This window comes from Anopheles marshallii, chromosome 3, assembly GCF_943734725.1.
Source record: "Anopheles marshallii chromosome 3, idAnoMarsDA_429_01, whole genome shotgun sequence".
Lineage (NCBI taxonomy): Eukaryota > Metazoa > Arthropoda > Insecta > Diptera > Culicidae > Anopheles > Anopheles marshallii.
The window spans coordinates 51752728-51769288 of record NC_071327.1 but is presented as its reverse complement, the minus strand read 5'-3'; the positions used below and the strand labels follow the sequence as shown (position 1 = coordinate 51769288).

Sequence of the window (16561 nt, the reverse complement as noted above, 5' to 3'; positions counted from 1 at the left end):
GTTACACACCCGCCCACCTTCCCACGGGGTTGGAAAACACATGTTTTCATAATTGTTTTATTACGCAAAAAAAAGGCTGCTAACCCATGCTGAAACCGGGGGTGCTAAAACAGTATGCCACCGTTAATAAGCATACGATTGGCATCCACCCGTCAGTGGGGCTGGCATGAGAACCCCCAGGGGAAGGGGAGTGTGACCTCCACACAAGCGGTTTTAAACGTTGAACTATACAAAAAAAAAATAGCTAAACAAACAAACGCACCGCCAAAGGCTCTCAAGGTGTCGGCATCCCCGACATTCCTGGTGGTTCACGTGAATTGCATGAAGTGATCGGAAAAAAACTGCATCAACTAGCGGTTTTCTTTCTTTTTCGAATGGCGCAACCGTTTGCAAATGGAGTGGGGTCTGGGAAGGGTGATTTATTTTTCGCAAGCATCGAGTAAGCATAATTTTGCAAACAAACGCCAAACATTCAACATTACACCCCCAATGATCCAGACCACTTCGTCGTATGTGTGTGTGTGTGTGTGTGTGTGTGTGTGTGTGTGTGTGTGTGTGTATGTGAAGGTCGCAGTCAACAAACAATGCCGCATCAACAAAAACAAACCCGGCCCCGGGGCTTATTTCACACCGAAAATCGACAAATAGTAAGATGAAATGAATAAAAAGTAAACTAGAGTTGTGTACTTTACCCCGTTTTCCATAGTGTGAATCACCCTTTGGGGGTGGGGGGGTGGTGGGTGATGGATTGGCGGATTTTTAAAAAGGAAAAAAAATCACATTAAAAACCGAATGCAAATTCGAAACCAAACTCCCCGGATGCTACTTGCTCTACTGAAGTTGCCAGTAATTGCTAAACCGCGTATCGGGTTTTTTTTTCTTATCTTATCACCACTGCAACATAAACACACACAAACACGCAAGAGACACGCAAGCGAAAACTCATCGTCTTTTTGCTTATTTTACTTTGCGCATGATTTAATTTCGTCGTCGTCATGTGACGGAAGATTGTGTCCGCCGAGTCAAGACAGGACTTGGGACTGATAAGCAGGGGCGAAGTGTATTGTTGGGCTCGACGCGTAACACGAGACACTCTCTGTGGCACACACGTCGCTTATCAGTATGTACCATGACTGCCTGTATCACATTACCTGTGCGGAAATACCCAATGTTAATGTAGAGCACACGCGTAGGAATTTTGCACTATCAATCGCTTTTCTGATCGACCAAAAGATGGCATCTTTCGGTGGAAATATGGTTTGTACCTTTTCATTGCCGGATTTGCACAGTTTGTTGCTTTTTTTTTGTTTGCGAGGCTCGCATTGTTAAACAGATAAATACACACACGGCAAATAACAGCGCGATCATTCTCCGAAGTGTGTTTGCGCGCACTGTCATCAGCTGATGACGTCATGATGACACAGAACAGTGTGATTAAATATGAAAATCACCGCAAAACAGATACAGACACACAGTAGGCGCTTCCCGTCGATTGGTGCATTGAAATCAATCGCGACAAAGGTTGCACTTTGCAAAAGATGTTTCTTCAACAGCGAGGGGACATTGAAGAGAAATAAAAAAAAAATGAGGAAAAAATACAAAAAAAAATAATCCAACCATTTCCGGATTAATGATACCCCGTAGCTCCCTCCCATTCCCGTCAACCTCTGCGTATTTGACAATTGTTGGGCTCGAGCATTCCAAGCCGTGCGGCTGCTGTGTACTATTTAAAAAGCCACGATTTTTTAGGCTGTTGGCTTTATGAAGGTGTGCGAGCATCAGTGTCTGTTCTCACGCACACCACTACAAACGCCCTCGCTCCATCCCGATCGAAGATGATCGCGAACGCATACACGTACAAACACCGAAATAAACACCACCACCATGATTGCCCTTTTGTGCAGAAAATGATCTCGCAAAAAAACAAAGATGATGACCAAATGACCGCGTGTAGAGGGAGCGGGCAGCATCTTCACTAATGCGCCTAGTAATCTTACCTTATCCAAACATTTCAGCTCCTCGATCGGATAAACCACCTTCTGGCAGCGGGCACAGGATTTATTCATTTTTGGGTCGGAATCGGCACCTTCGACACGGCAATTCTTTGCTTCGAAATGGGATCAACGCTGCTTTCGATGGTTGCTACGATTGGCTCGATGGGGCACAGGTCAATTTTTATTTCATACAAAAATCAACCGCACCATGCACGCACACACAGCGTTATAAATGCACACACACACACACTCACACGCCACGAGCCCAAATTGTGGGGAATCGATCTTCGGGAACTTTCACCCGATTGGATTGGACTTTTTTCCACCTTTTCCAGCTGTGCTGGGTGTACACTATTTTTTTCTTTTCTTTTTTTGCTCAACCGTGTACGATCAGATCAGACTTTTACGCGCTTCACACAAGCGCATACGCACGACAGCACGCACACACACGGTCACACGCACACTGAGCAACACAGCACACACCTTCCAGGAATTCTTGACCAGAAACGTTTCCAAGCGGGCAACAACACAACGGCAACGATCAGGCGTGAACACCAGCGTGGCCAAGCGGACGTTTTTTTCTACAAAAACTCGCTGTCGCCGATGGGTTCGCTCGATTTTGGCAAGGTTCGCTAATTGTATTCGTTCGCTTTCTTGAATGCTAACATAACTTCACTGTTAGAATTTAAAACAAAACAATTCGACGCGGGCACGCACACGGTACACGGCACACGTCCGTTCGGTTTGCGAGAGATGAACAAACTGAGCAAAACCGATTGCGGCTTTTTTTCCATTCACCTGGCATAAGGAGAGCGACATCGTTCTCGCAACGAGCACGAATGGGATGGAAGACTTTGTGGGTCAGTGGTGCTCTCTCGCTCTGGCTGCGTGAAAAATGCATGGGGTGCTCTCTCGCACTCCCGTTGATGTTTGGTTGCATGCAGTTGCGGTGCGTCGGCGACACCAATACTATCTCGCGCGAATGTTGAGTTTGCTTCCCATTTCGTGATGATTTAAAGATTTCGCACTTTTTTGTTGTTTCGAATGTTTTACGTGAAAATTCAACAGACATTAAAACAGAATCTTTATTGTAATTTATAAACAACAATACAATATATTTTTAATAATATTTTTTTGAAGAGGAAAAAATATTTAGATGAATAGCTTACTTCATCTCACGCATTTATCTCACTGTGGCTCACTGTGTTAATCATGAAAGACGAAATTCAATGCTGAATCTCACTATGAATCGCTATGGAAACCATTGCGGAGAAATGACCATCGATAAGAAACTACCAATTCTTAACGGTTTGAGTAACATTAATCAAAATTGTATCGACCTTCTAGGTCATGCCTGCCATTTCTGGCTTACTAGACTTAATGTTACCACGTAGCCGGTTCTTGCTACGGGGGATTAGTCCGGTTGGGATTTGGTTTTTTATCGAGTATTTTTTTATTGACTAAAGTCAGTAAAATAACGCTAAGCGATCCGTTTTGTGGATTCAACTTTTGCTCTTTATTTGTACAGTTTGAAAATATATCTGCTGTGGACAAAGTTGCTCAGCCTATCGGTTTTACAGATCAAACAGTTTTTTTTCTAACCAACACAATATGTACGATAACAATGATTCTATAACGAATTATTTTGAAAATCACAGGGTGACTCACGACATTTACAGATATCCTTTACAATTCGAATTTGATGCTTTGTGTATTCGTTTACCAAATCTTATAATAACTTTAAACTACGACAAAAGAACTTTCTCCTCACAGAAAACACTGTACATTTTCTAATAAAATCACAGCAATAAAATTTCATTCAATGTACGCAACGTTTTTCGCGTGTTTCACCCCAGCCTAGCACTTGTCAACGAGGAAAATGCACCTGCGTATCCTTACCAACTCGACACCAACACACCGGGCAAGGATAGGATGGGACGTACACGAACACACGCATACAACCGTCAGCCGTCGCGGTCAGTGATACGGCGAATCCTACGCGCATCGCACACAAACAGACCCGACCCGATTTTCTTGTGGGAAAATTTTCAACGAAAAATGGCAGCAAACCGGACGGTGTCGTCTCGTGTCGGGTGTGTTTAGACGGGGAAAATTGGCTGGCATATAGCACAGGTTGGGTAAATAAAGTACGAAAAGGGTAGTGCTAATCCAATAGAATGGAGATATGATGAAGTATAAAGCGAGGCGTATCGGAAAAGCTGGAAAATTGTAACCTACAAAACCCATCAAAGTTCCCAGAAAGTGGCACCTTTCATCATCCTTGAAGAAGTGAAGAAAAGTGAAGTTCCTTCGGAGAAATAATGGATAGAAAGCGTGCTAAAGGCAAGGTTCACATAATCCAATGGTGAAAGGTGATGAAGTACCGTAAAACCTCCCAAGTGTGCTCGATTGATTTTTGGGCTACCAGTTTGAATGCGTTTAGCTAATCGTCGCGTAGTCTGCTAAACTACATTTTCCTTTAGCAGCACTCCCTTACCCTAGCAGGGATACACACACGCGCGCACGCAGTGGTGTGCTTTTCCAGTCCCGTTTGCCCGAGGGGTTGGAAAAATCGATACACCGACCACGGAACCGGCAACCAGTATCGTTTAACGTTACACCATCTTTTCGTGTGTCTGTCGTTATCATCCATCGACGATCCATTCGTGAGCAAGAAAAGTGTTTACTGAGAAGAACGAATTCGGCCTGCTGAGAAGAAGTTGCGTTTTCTGTGGAGGGTTTTTTTTTTGTTATTAGCACGGAAACAGTTCTTAGTGTACTGCGTGTTTCTACGTTTGTAAAACCGCATCGCTCTGTGGCATAGCAACGTGGTGTGCGAAATAAACCGTCTGCTGTCTGCTGTAGTTGCCATTTTGCATAACCAACTGCTGCAAAGGAATAGGATAACTTTTCCCAATGGCCTAAAAAGCTGGTGGTCTCTAAAGAGTGTGTGTGTGGGTGATTGTGTGCAATACTTTCGCACACCTTTTTTGTCCGCATTCAATTCAATCGAGTGTTATCAATCGATACTGCTACTACCGGACTGGTCACATGTGACCGATTCTCACCGTGGTGTGCCTAAGTTTGTTTCAGTAGTGTGGCTATTTTCTTATCGTAGTGCTCCGTCCCCGTAGAGTTGATATCTCAAGTGGCAGCATCCTGGCAAGGCATCAACAGCAGGAGATTAAGTCATCGCTACCTTCGCGCAACGTTTGCCGCTTCTTACGCCCCGTGCCATGTGCCGCAGCCGTTCGCGTTTGTTACTGTTTCCGCCTGTAGTGAGGATGGTGTGTAGTAGCATAACCGTGTGACGAATTACAAGGAATACGCAGTACGCATTTTTCATCGCAACCATGGCCCAATAGAAATCATTCATAATTGATCCCAACAACTTAGTCTACCAAAAATATAGGAAAATGCAGACGATTCGTAAGAAGACCAGTCCTTTAAAATGTAAGTATTATTGTAATTGATTGTTGATTTAAGCGATTGGTTTTCGATTGATTTAGTAAAAAAATCAATGTTTATACAATGCGAAATTTATTATTGCACGGATGGTCAATAGCACGAACGGAATGGTAAAAATGTAATGCATATTGTATGAAAAATAAATAAATTCTGCAATTCTGCTCTGCAATTGAAATCAGTGGTGTACAGTCTGAGCATCAGATTGCATAGCTTACGGCGTAAATCTTAACGGAAAAAGCGAGTACGCAAAAAATCCGTTTCGCTCATTAATGATAAATATCTCTAGATGGAGAAGACATTTTTCAAAATATGACTACTTGAACAACTAAATAACGATTCGTTTACTATAGGTTTAGTGGAGTATAGATAAGAAAAGGATTTAATCTCCAACAATTTAAATTTCAAATTTGCTTGATAATGTATCGCATGATGTAGATTTTCTTGGCACAGATATATTTCATCGAAAATCGATCTACGCATAGAAGTTCGAATCCCCTTCGCAATACTGTCAGTCGTTGTCGTTTGTAAACAAACAGTGCGAACTACAATTGCCCATAGCTTAAGAAATTATTTTTATTTCCTTGTGAATTATGCATCCCTACTCTGCGTGGTGTGCAATTTTAAGCTAATTTGTTTCCTATTCAACGTCAACAATCTTACGGCAAAACATGAAGTCATGATGCGGGCAATGAGTAATCAGCGAGCATCCACAATCAATGTACTGTGTGTACCGTCGCCGTCCGTGAATAAGCCCTCGTTCTTCGGTAGTGCGCCGCTATACGTATCGCCGAGGCAACGACTGATAGGATTTATTTTATCCATCACGAGACCTACCGAGATAGCGGCGATAGCTGCAGATCGCTAGTTTAAAATTCTGCTGCATCCATTCCGTTACGGTGATAATTGCCGCTTGTACAGTCGGTGTCGGTGTGAATTGGCTTTCCAGACTGCAACTGCACATTCTGCAGCGTGGGGTCGTGTTTGTTTTTCATTCACGATTTTGTACCAGTGTGTGAGCTACCGATCACAACGTGCGCAATTTGTTGTGTGTCATTGGTTCCGTAAGCAAACCTGATGGTTGTACACCCCGTTGCAGTGTATGTGCGTATTTTGTGGCCCTGAAGATGGTCATTCCCATCGACCCGGGTTTTTAACATCCCTGTTCGTCACCTACTCCCGTTGGTGTTCAAGCTGCGATAGACGGTCGGTTACTTAGTATCGTAAAAAACACTCGAAAAGCAACATGAGAAACGCAACGCGCACATCCGATCGTGGGCTTATGCGACGTAAGAGTTTAGTAATTACGAATTTTATACGATGAAAATAACAGCGAAGCGGATAAAAAGTGCACTATGTATCGATTTTCACACAATCGTTGTTCATTCTTCTCCTTTCCAGATCGAAACGAACCCGGGCGGTTCTTCGGCGATGGTGTAAGCTTCAAGGCCAAACTCATCGGCATCCTAGAGGTCGGCGAAGCCCGAGGAGACCGGATGTGCCAGGAGGCACTGCAGGTATGACAAACAGTGGTGGTAGAAGAATGTGAAAAAAGGGGAATTCCCATATGGCACGAAAAACAAGAAGCCAATCTGTTAAAAAAAACGGACCGCGAAAGAATAAAGGGCGCTCCCTCATCATCGGTCCGGTGTGCTATTTTTAGCACAGCACACCTACCGTTTACCGCTCGCCAAACCGTAGACCCAGAATGCGCTTCATTCTTAACAACCCCTGCATCATCTTGGTGTAAATGGTCCGGCACAGAGAGCTCTTGTCAAGCAAGCGGCGAATGATGAGATAAAATCCGATGCCGAATGTGGAAACAGACTACACAACACAGCTGAATTGGCTCCAATTCAAACCCTGCGCCGGACGCGCATTATCTTACCCTCTCGATTTCCCCACCCATCCAGACTGGCATTATCCAGCAACTGGGCGCGAAGAGGAATCTCCCGAAACACCCTTTCCCAACGTGTATGTATGTGTGTTGCGTGTGTGGAGTTTTTATTGGCAAATTTACGATGGCAAAACATATAAATCATAAAGCCGAGTGTACACAGCGCCGTGTGCGCGTTCAGGCCGTTGCAAAGGATTGTTACCGTAATCTGGAGTTGCGTTTTATTGAATAGCTACAAAGGAGCAACAACAACAAAACAAACACCTCCAACCGAAAACAGATGCGACATAGCGCGATGCGGCACAAGTTGGTTGCGGATTGGAGCCGGTTGATTGCACCGGGCACACTCCCTCTCCCGACGAGACACACACGCTTACGTGTTGTGCATTGTGACAGCGCGCATTGTAGCAGCGGCCTCAGGTCATTTTTGCCACATGGTGGTAGTACCAAGCATATCGAATGCATTGGTTTACCATGCCCCATAGTTGTGGTCAGTCAATCGATTGTAGTTGAGCGTCTAACAATATGACCATATACCGTTTTACACGCTGTCGGGTCTTAGCGGGTGGTAATGTTTGCGTACAGCCGACCCGATCATGCGGAACGGTCGAATGCGAATGATTTAGGTGTATTCAATGTGCAACAATCACGCCACAATAAAAAAATCAATAGAATTAAATCGCGTTTCGCAGAGACTTTATTTATTCCCATCATGATACCTTTACTTATGCGGTGCTGGTAATTTTGGGACTATTTACTATTTTAGTCTTGCCCCCGAAGGCCACACGGCGTAAAAGGGTGACATTTAACGGCTTTCTGTTGTACGTTTTGCAGGACCTCAAAATGGCAATACGCGCCGCAGGAGAACACAAGCAACGCATCACGATACACGTCACGATCGATGGTTTACGATTGAGAGACGAAAAAACTGGCGTAAGTCTTTTCCATTTCACTGAATCGACCATTGTTTAATCTGTTCCGCTTCAAATTCATTGGTTTATTTGTAGGATTCTCTCTATCACCATCCCGTGCACAAAATATCGTTTATCGCCCAGGACATGACGGATTCGCGTGCATTTGGCTATATTTTTGGTTCCCCCGATAGTGGGCATCGGTTTTTCGGCATCAAAACCGACAAAGCCGCCAGCCAGGTGGTGCTGGCAATGCGCGACCTGTTTCAGGTCGTGTTCGAGCTGAAGAAGAAAGAGATTGAGCTGGCCCGGCAGCACATTCAGAGTAAAATCACAGCCCACGAACATCAGGCCGTGTCCGCATCTTTGGTAGCGAAGAGCAACACCACACTGGACAGTTCTGGTGGTGGAGGAGGAGGAGCGGGAAGCGGTAGCTCGAGCTATGGAAAGAATCATTCTAGTGAGACGGGTGCGTTGGTGGGAGCGCTGGGTGGATCGTCGATTGTGGGCCCAAGCAGTAGTGTTAAGATGACCGCAGGGAAGAGTGAAAAATCGCCCGAATCGGTGGCCGATCTGGTGGATCTCGAGCAAGAATTGAGCTGTATTCAACGAGGCATAACGCAGATGGAACGCATTACGCCTAGTGAGGGACCGGGGAAAAGTGTTTTGGACGATGATCCGTTTGGCGATTCGTTTGCCAATATTCCGCCGGTGAGTTATGTTCTGTTGAGAAGAGAGCAGTAAAACAATATGAATCATCCGATGTTCGATGTTGATCTTCCTTTCCAGTCCTACAATCTTCTACCACCACCAGAGTCGAGCAAACGGCATCAGAAACAAACGCACCGTTCGACTGAAAACTTGCCAACGATGGAATCGAGTCCTGCAGTATCCTCAACACCTCCTCCAATGCCAGCACCACCCATTCCAACACAACCAAGCGCTTCTAGTGGTGATGCTGCAACGGCGACTTCACATTCACATTCTTCTACTGCTAGTCGTAGCAATAACAATCCACCACCATCGCAGGGTGCCGGTGGAAGCACATTGACTAATAGCAACTCGGTACAGAACGATGATTGGCTAAATTCGCCGCCAAACACGTCACGATTCGATCCGGAACCAGCACGTTATTCAGACGAACCAAAGAACTCTGACGAGACGGGAAAGGTATGTCGAACATTTATACTAATGAGTTGCGTTCTTTGACGATACGTTCTTATTCCATGCTTATGGTATTTATTTGTAGACTCCACAGTCGAGCGGTGCAGCGCAGCCTTCATCGTATACGGATGTTTTTACCGATCTGGACCCGCTGGGAACGGGCAAAATAAAGCCATACATCGACAAAAAATACTTCTTCCAAGAGCTCAAGAATCCACCAAAGAAGGTGTTGAAAGATCTGTCCGGAAAGGAAAGCACGTTCAATGCAAATTTTGCACCGGAAGATCAAACGTCCTCGCAGATGTTGCAGCAAAGCCTGGCTGGAGGGTCAGCAACGTTAAATGCAAGTAACATTTCCACCCTTGCCAGCGGTAGTGGTGATCTGTTTAAGGCCAGCTTTGACGAGGCACAATCGATGAAGAATAATAACGGCGGTGAAACGACAACAAGTGGAAGCGATGTGGGAATATCTGCTGGCGGTGGCAATAGCAATAACATGCCACTCATCGAGTCACTAGTCGGAAGCGGTTCAACCAAAGCTTCGGTTGATCCGTTTATGGAGGATGACGATTTTTCGAAACTTCAGCTCGATCCGTTCGAGGTACACTTCTCTCGAAACGCATCACCACGCAATGCGGGAGGAGGTGGTGCCCAGCAGGAAGGAAGGAGACCATCCGATACGGAGGAAACTTCAAACAAATCCTGCGCTGAGGATAAGGATGCTTCAGTATACAATGGGCCGCTACAGGTAAACCTTCCGCCCGAATCGTGGGCTAGCTACATTAGCCAGAAGCGCCTTGAGCGACAAACTTCCGAAGCGAATGCTGCCCAGGCACAAACCGGTGGACCGAACGCGCATCGCAACAGACCGGCAGCCAGCAGTGTATTCAAGCAGAATACCGTCGACGTGATCTCTAGTCTAAGCTCCAGTTCCAAAAAGATGAAACCGAACCTGTTTGGACAAAAGTTCTCCAAACGCGACTCAAACAGCATAAATATGCGCCGGCTACAGGAAAGTGATTCCCTGAGCGAAACGGAAATGGCACCGGAGCCACCGCCCCGTCCCGATTCTGGCTCGCACATCGAACCACCACCGTTGCCTCCGAAGAAGCAATTTGCTGACATTGTCATCCGACCGTCACTGAGATCATCTCATGCTACTGGAAGCAGTGCCGGGTCCGGCACAGTACCCGTCCATGGGCCCAGAGAGCGATATGATTACGTTGGTTCCAAATACGACAGCAATCGATCGCCATCGAGTGGTGGACCCGGATCGGATGCTCCGCCGTTGCCGCTACCATCGCGCAAGGTTGGTCGTACAGCGGGCGAAACTGTTGGTCCCGGACGACCTCAGAAAAAATGCACCGATGACGATGACTATCTGGCACCGATCGGGAAGGTGGACATACCGACGCTACTGCCACCGCCACAACGCAAGGACGCATCGAAGACGACACGCATCACCAGAAAGCAATCGGAAACAGATCCTCGCAATCTCGACGAACCAACGCCTCCACCGACATCGAAATCACCGTCCGGCAGTGGAGTGGGACATTTTTCGAAGGAACTCGATCACCATCAGCAAACGACGTCCTCGTCCGCTTCGTTCCTACCCGACATTACGCTCAGTCAATTACTAACGCTCGGCATCGATGAGCTGGCCACGAAGCTGAACGTCCCCGTGTCCAAGCTGAGCACAATGACCCTCGTCGAGCTGACCACGTACCTGTCTGAGTTTATCGAAAACAGTAAATACTCGGCCGCACCGCCACCGCCCTCAGCAGCACCATCTTGGGCAACGAGCAGCAGCATCAGCCAGGACAATACGGCCGGGTTGGATGGAAGTATCAGTGAATCGCCCGTATTTAAGGTGAACTTTGATGATGTGAACGATGCCATGTTTGTGGCCAAGTTTGATGACAATTTTGGCGAAGAGGAACGGCCACGCAGTGGATCGACGGTGGGGGATAGCGGAAGAGCAGGTTCGGGAACGTTTGTGGCAAACTTCGATAATATGAATCTACATCCGTCTTCTTCCGGTACCAATGCATCTCATTCGCCGAAACCGGTTATAGATAAGTATGCAGTGTTCCGGGAAATAATTGAACAAGAAATCGGTCCAGACGGAACAACAAGCGAATTGGGACAAACAGATCATGACCAGGAGCAACAACGATCGACACAGAGTGATCCTGCCGATTCGCTTGATTTGCAAAAGGAAGTGGCCTCGGAAATGAGTCGTCTCTCGCCGGCCTTCATCGGTAGTGATGGTGGAATGGTGGGCTCCTCGCCATTACCTACGCTTGGCTCACATTCCTTTGGAGGATCTTCCGCCAGTCCCCTAACTACCGGACCTCCTTTAACAAAGATCGATACAAAAATTACGCAGGTAATTTCCCAGGCAAAGGATCGCTATGCGGCATTGCGGGACATTATTTTGGTGGAAGATCTGTTCGAAAAGCCCGCTCAGGCTCCGATGGCGCGAATGGAATCATCCTCGTTCGAAGACCGTGAGTTGGACGATGATGCCAAGTTCGAGGCCAACTTTGACGATATGGAACCGGCGGTACAGCAGCAAGAAACGACCTCGCCAGAGATCAATATTTCCGATGCGGATATGAATGAGGATGAGTTGCAGCAACAGTCACAGGGCCAGGGAGACTTGCACGGCGGTGACGGAGGTTCGTTCCGTAGCGCAACAACTCCACGCGAAGATCTAGAAATCGACGAACTGATGCAGCAAGCGGTTTCGAATCTTTCCCTGCACAGCAACGATCAACTCTCACCGGCTCCAACTGGAACCAACGCACAGTCGGGACTGACGGTGAAAGGAAGTCCACTGTTGCAGCACACTTCGACCTCACCTTACCGGCCCACCAATATGTCCACTTCCACCACGTTACTGAACGATATGATCGCACCGAAAAATAAATCTCCAACTAGCGGCGGCAGCAGCACCATGGTTCAGTACGAAACTCTCTCCCTAGGACATAACGCACAATCGGGTCGTGGGATCGGCGGTTTAAGCGATATGAGTACATCACCCATTCCACCATTAGGTTCTAAGTCATCCGGAATGGCCAAGAGCCCCATCCTCAAACCATCTCCAATGTCTCGGAGAAGCGATGAAGGTATTAGAAGTAAACCAACACCGGCCCCGCGCGGTCCGTCGTCGACCGATAAGCGTTCGTCCGGTTCTATGAGCGATGGCGATGGTGAGTCGTCACCAGAAGGAGATAACAACGAAGGTATGCGTTTAATATTTGCTTGTGCATGGCAAGATTTACTCATCTAATATTCTTTTCTCTTGCTATGGATGATTTCACAGATGGTAAACCGTCTCGCATGACTCCTACCAATGCCAATGAATCGTGGGCAGTTTTTGATCAGCCAGAACCATCGTCACACCACCCTTCCAAAAGACAAGATTTGCGCCATGATCCTGTACGTGGCGATGGTGGAAGAAGTATGTATGCAGTTTACCATTTACTTGTAAAAAAATATTAACAAGCTCTATTTTCTTTGATTGCAGGAAGTGGCGATAAAAATGGACCTGAGTCACCTTGTTCCTCTGACCCAAAAGACGAATGGACAAAGGCAGATCTGCGCGAATATGGACGTCGATGGCCGTCAAAAGGTCACACCTCGTCATCGTCACGGGACGTTAGTCCCTGGGACGAGGAAGGTCCGGACTATCGCAAACGCTCCTCGATGCATCCGTCCGGGGGTGATCCGTCGATGCGTCATCACCATCCTACCTCGGGTGAACGCTATCATCATCCGCGCATGCCGCCGCGGCGTATCAATTCGAACGATGAAGACTACGAGGACGAGATCGTGAAGGATCAGCGAGGTCAACAGCGTCGTCGCATGAAGAGTGGTGTCGGTTCGCGAAGCCGGGACAATTTCGAGGATGAACACTGGTATCACGATCATCACGTCGGCCCAACGTGGTCTTCACCGACGGAGGATGAAGACACGCGAGGCCCACCGGGTGGTGAGCGTGGATCGCGATCGTTCGATCGGAACGCTTATGAACGCAGCACGTATGGACCGCCGTACGAGAAGCGGGAACCAAAAAGCTTACCACCAGCGTACGATCGTCGGGATTACAAGGGCTACGACAAGCGGAAGTACTATCGGGAAAGAGAACCATCGCGCGGAGGCAGTGGTGGTGGTGGTCGATACGATTACGATCCATATGCTGCCGATGGTGGTTACGGAGGCAGAAGGCCAGATTACGATGATGGCATGTACGAACGGCCGAGCCGGGATTCGCGGGCAGCTCGAGAATATTTCTACGAGCGCGAGCGTAAGAGCTTTGACCGCGAGAGCAATGAGTCGTACGACAGTCGCGAACGTCAGCGCAGCTTCGGCAGTGGCGATATCTATGGTAGTCTGGACAGTCGAGCGGAATATCGCGAAAGAGATCGATACTTATCGCTGGACAAAAGCCGCTCCCTGCGACGTGGCCTACGCAACGCTGGCAGTGCCCGGCTAGATCAGGACCTGGATCAGGATTCCGAGGGTGACCTAATGGGTGGTATGACGATGGGTGGTGGACGGTCGGGTCTGCGCGATGTCGGAGGCAACAGTTTACATCGTTCTAGTCAAAATATTGGACGTGGCAGCAAACAACAACAGCAGCAGCAGATGATGATGATGCTAGACGATGACGTTTGGGGGGTTTCTAAGGGTGGCGTCAGTTCAGCGGCTACTATGCCGTGGAAGAGGCCCTCGAGCGCAACGGAGCAGCAGGAACAGCGACGGTACAACGAAGGCGGACGAAGCGGGCGTGGAATGGTACCGGTCGGTGGTCCCGGTTCGGACGGTGAAAAGGACCGAAGGTTTCGCAAGAAGAGTCGAACGCGGGCCGAACGGAAAGACATGGAGATGCGTTCGAACTACGCGACGATGCGATATCCGGTGCGTTCCAAAGAGGATTATTTCGACTTTGATGCACCGGAAGGCGGCCGCGTCGTTGCAGGCGTAGACGACGATGAGGAGGAGGATGATGAAGATGATGTCCCGGGGGGTAAGAACATTCTGGACGAGCCGTTGGACGATAGTCCAGCGTACTACGGTGGCCGTAGACAGCCTCAGGGAGGACCGCTGCCAGGATCAACCGGATACTACGGTAAATCATCCACCCCGCGACAGGAAGGACGCAGCATGAACGATGCGCTCATCGCACAAGAAGCGAAAAAGATGGCACGCTATGAGTACGAAGAGGAAGCCCTCAGGCGCATGAAGAAAAGCAATAGTCGAGATCTGTACTTTGAAGCTGGCCGGGGGGAAGGTGGAGGATATGGCAGTGTGACTCCACCGAAGGGCAACATTCAAAAGCAACATTCACACAACGCGCCCCAGAGTTCCGCTGGTCGGCAGCTAGACTTTGAGTTTGATGAGTTCGCTGATCCATCTGGGCCTCCTGCCGGTGGGGATGGGTTCGAAAGTGATTTTAACTCCCCGCCAATCGGTGGTGCCGGGACGGGGGGACCTATTGCCGGGGGTAGAGGTGAAGGGCAGAAGTCGTATCGTTTTTCGAGCGATTTCTCCAATGATAAGGAACGCGGCCATTACGCACACGAACCTCCAGGCGGATACCATCGCCAGCAGCACTACAAGAATCATCCTGGCGGAGGCAGCTACGCTGATACGGGTGATTATCCACAACACTCACAATCATTGCAGCAGGCTCCGTCATCGTCGACACCTCCACCGGCATCTTCCTCATCCGGGCATCATCACCATCGGGAGCAGTCCAGCAGTGGTTCGAAGCTGCGCTTCAATGAAAATGTCACCGTGTCGAAGTTTGACGCAGAGGCAACGACCATGTTCGAGGACGACTTTGCTGGACGGTCCGATGCGGAACAGGATCCCGAAGATGGGCAGCAGCATGGTCAACAGCAAGGTTGGTCTTCGGCAAGCATCGCAACCAGTCCGGCTCCACCAGCAGCGACAAGCAATAATGGTAGTAACAAAAAGATATTAAAAACCTCTAGTCAAGCAGGGCATCATCAACAGCAGCAGCAGCAACAGCTGTTTAACCAGGATAACATACGCAAATCGGACAGTATTAACATTTTTGCCAAAAAGGTCGACGATCCGTTTGAGGATGATGATTTCTTCTCCTCCTCCGGTGGTGGCCGTGGAGACCCGTTCGGTGGTAATGGTGGTGCCGACGCTGTCGGTCACGGAGCGGGCAGCGGAGCAGGTGCCACCGGCACCGGTCCGACCGGGTGGGACAAAAACTTTGCAAATTTTGACGATAACATCTGATTACTCGGTAGCCTGATGATCGAGAGCAACTTCCTCAGTCGCCAGCTGAGCCGAAGTTTGAGTGCCCGTCAGCAGTATCAGTACTGTTGCCAACAGGACGAACATCAGCGCTACTCACTGGCTAAGGACATACGGAAGCTTTACATGCGCATCAAGCACTGCAACCGGTATCAGGTGTTTGTTTAAATATTCGGGGGAAAATAATTCGTCAGTACAGTCAATGTGGATTAGTTTGTGTTTTGATTTGTAAGCACCTAGTAATGTGCACGTCCATTATGTTGTGTATTGTAAGCTTTAGCATATCCTGATTGAGATTGGCATCAACAGCCAATCGTCAATGTCAATGTAGCAATTCGGGGTAAAAGTAAGCACCGAAAACAACATTGAGGGCGTTCGAAGCGGTAATTGTCCTAAAGTTATAGACTCGATGGAACATACACCTGTGAAACATACGGCTGCTGTCCACAGCTGACCGAAGTCTTCTCATTTGCCTTCGATTCTTCATATCGGAATATGAACCCTCGACTACCCAAGCCGTAGTCTTTTGAAGGGTGTTCAGATAATTCAATATTACGATTTGACTCGGCTCAGATCACTCATGTGGTTCTAGCGTCTGATAAGTAAGTAAATTTAGCTTTAACCATTCACCTAATCTTTTCCGCTCATCTTTCCCAGTGCGTTAGGTATTGGCAGCGGCTAGAGCTGTCGTTTACTGTTGAGATTTTTAGTGCTAGTAATTGGTGTAAAGTTGTTTAACGTTACATTTCGGTACACTTTTAGAACCTCTAAGCTTTATGTCACAATCACAATACATTCATATCAACACATTTTGTTATCCATTTTAGTTT

The 16561-nt window shown here is 47.8% G+C and overlaps 2 protein-coding genes across 2 annotated transcripts in view; one reads left to right on the top strand and one right to left on the bottom strand.

Moving 5' to 3' along the window:
- LOC128714815 (LIM and SH3 domain protein Lasp) overlaps positions 1-2066 on the bottom strand; it is a 51745-nt gene extending 49679 nt beyond the window's left edge. The window contains exon 1 of the mRNA XM_053809695.1: positions 1998-2066. Within this exon, the coding sequence (XP_053665670.1) occupies positions 1998-2066 (69 nt within the window). The remainder of the gene's footprint in view (positions 1-1997) is intronic.
- Positions 2067-6705: 4639 nt separating this feature from the next.
- On the top strand, positions 6706-15895 carry LOC128715508 (protein disabled). The gene is made up of 8 exons (XM_053810414.1): positions 6706-6748; positions 6861-6976; positions 8191-8289; positions 8364-8978; positions 9057-9437; positions 9517-12679; positions 12760-12897; positions 12964-15895. Exons 1-8 carry the CDS (start codon positions 6706-6708, stop codon positions 15711-15713), a joined length of 7305 nt encoding a protein of 2434 aa, XP_053666389.1. The 3' UTR covers positions 15714-15895.
- Positions 15896-16561: the final 666 nt, after the last annotated feature.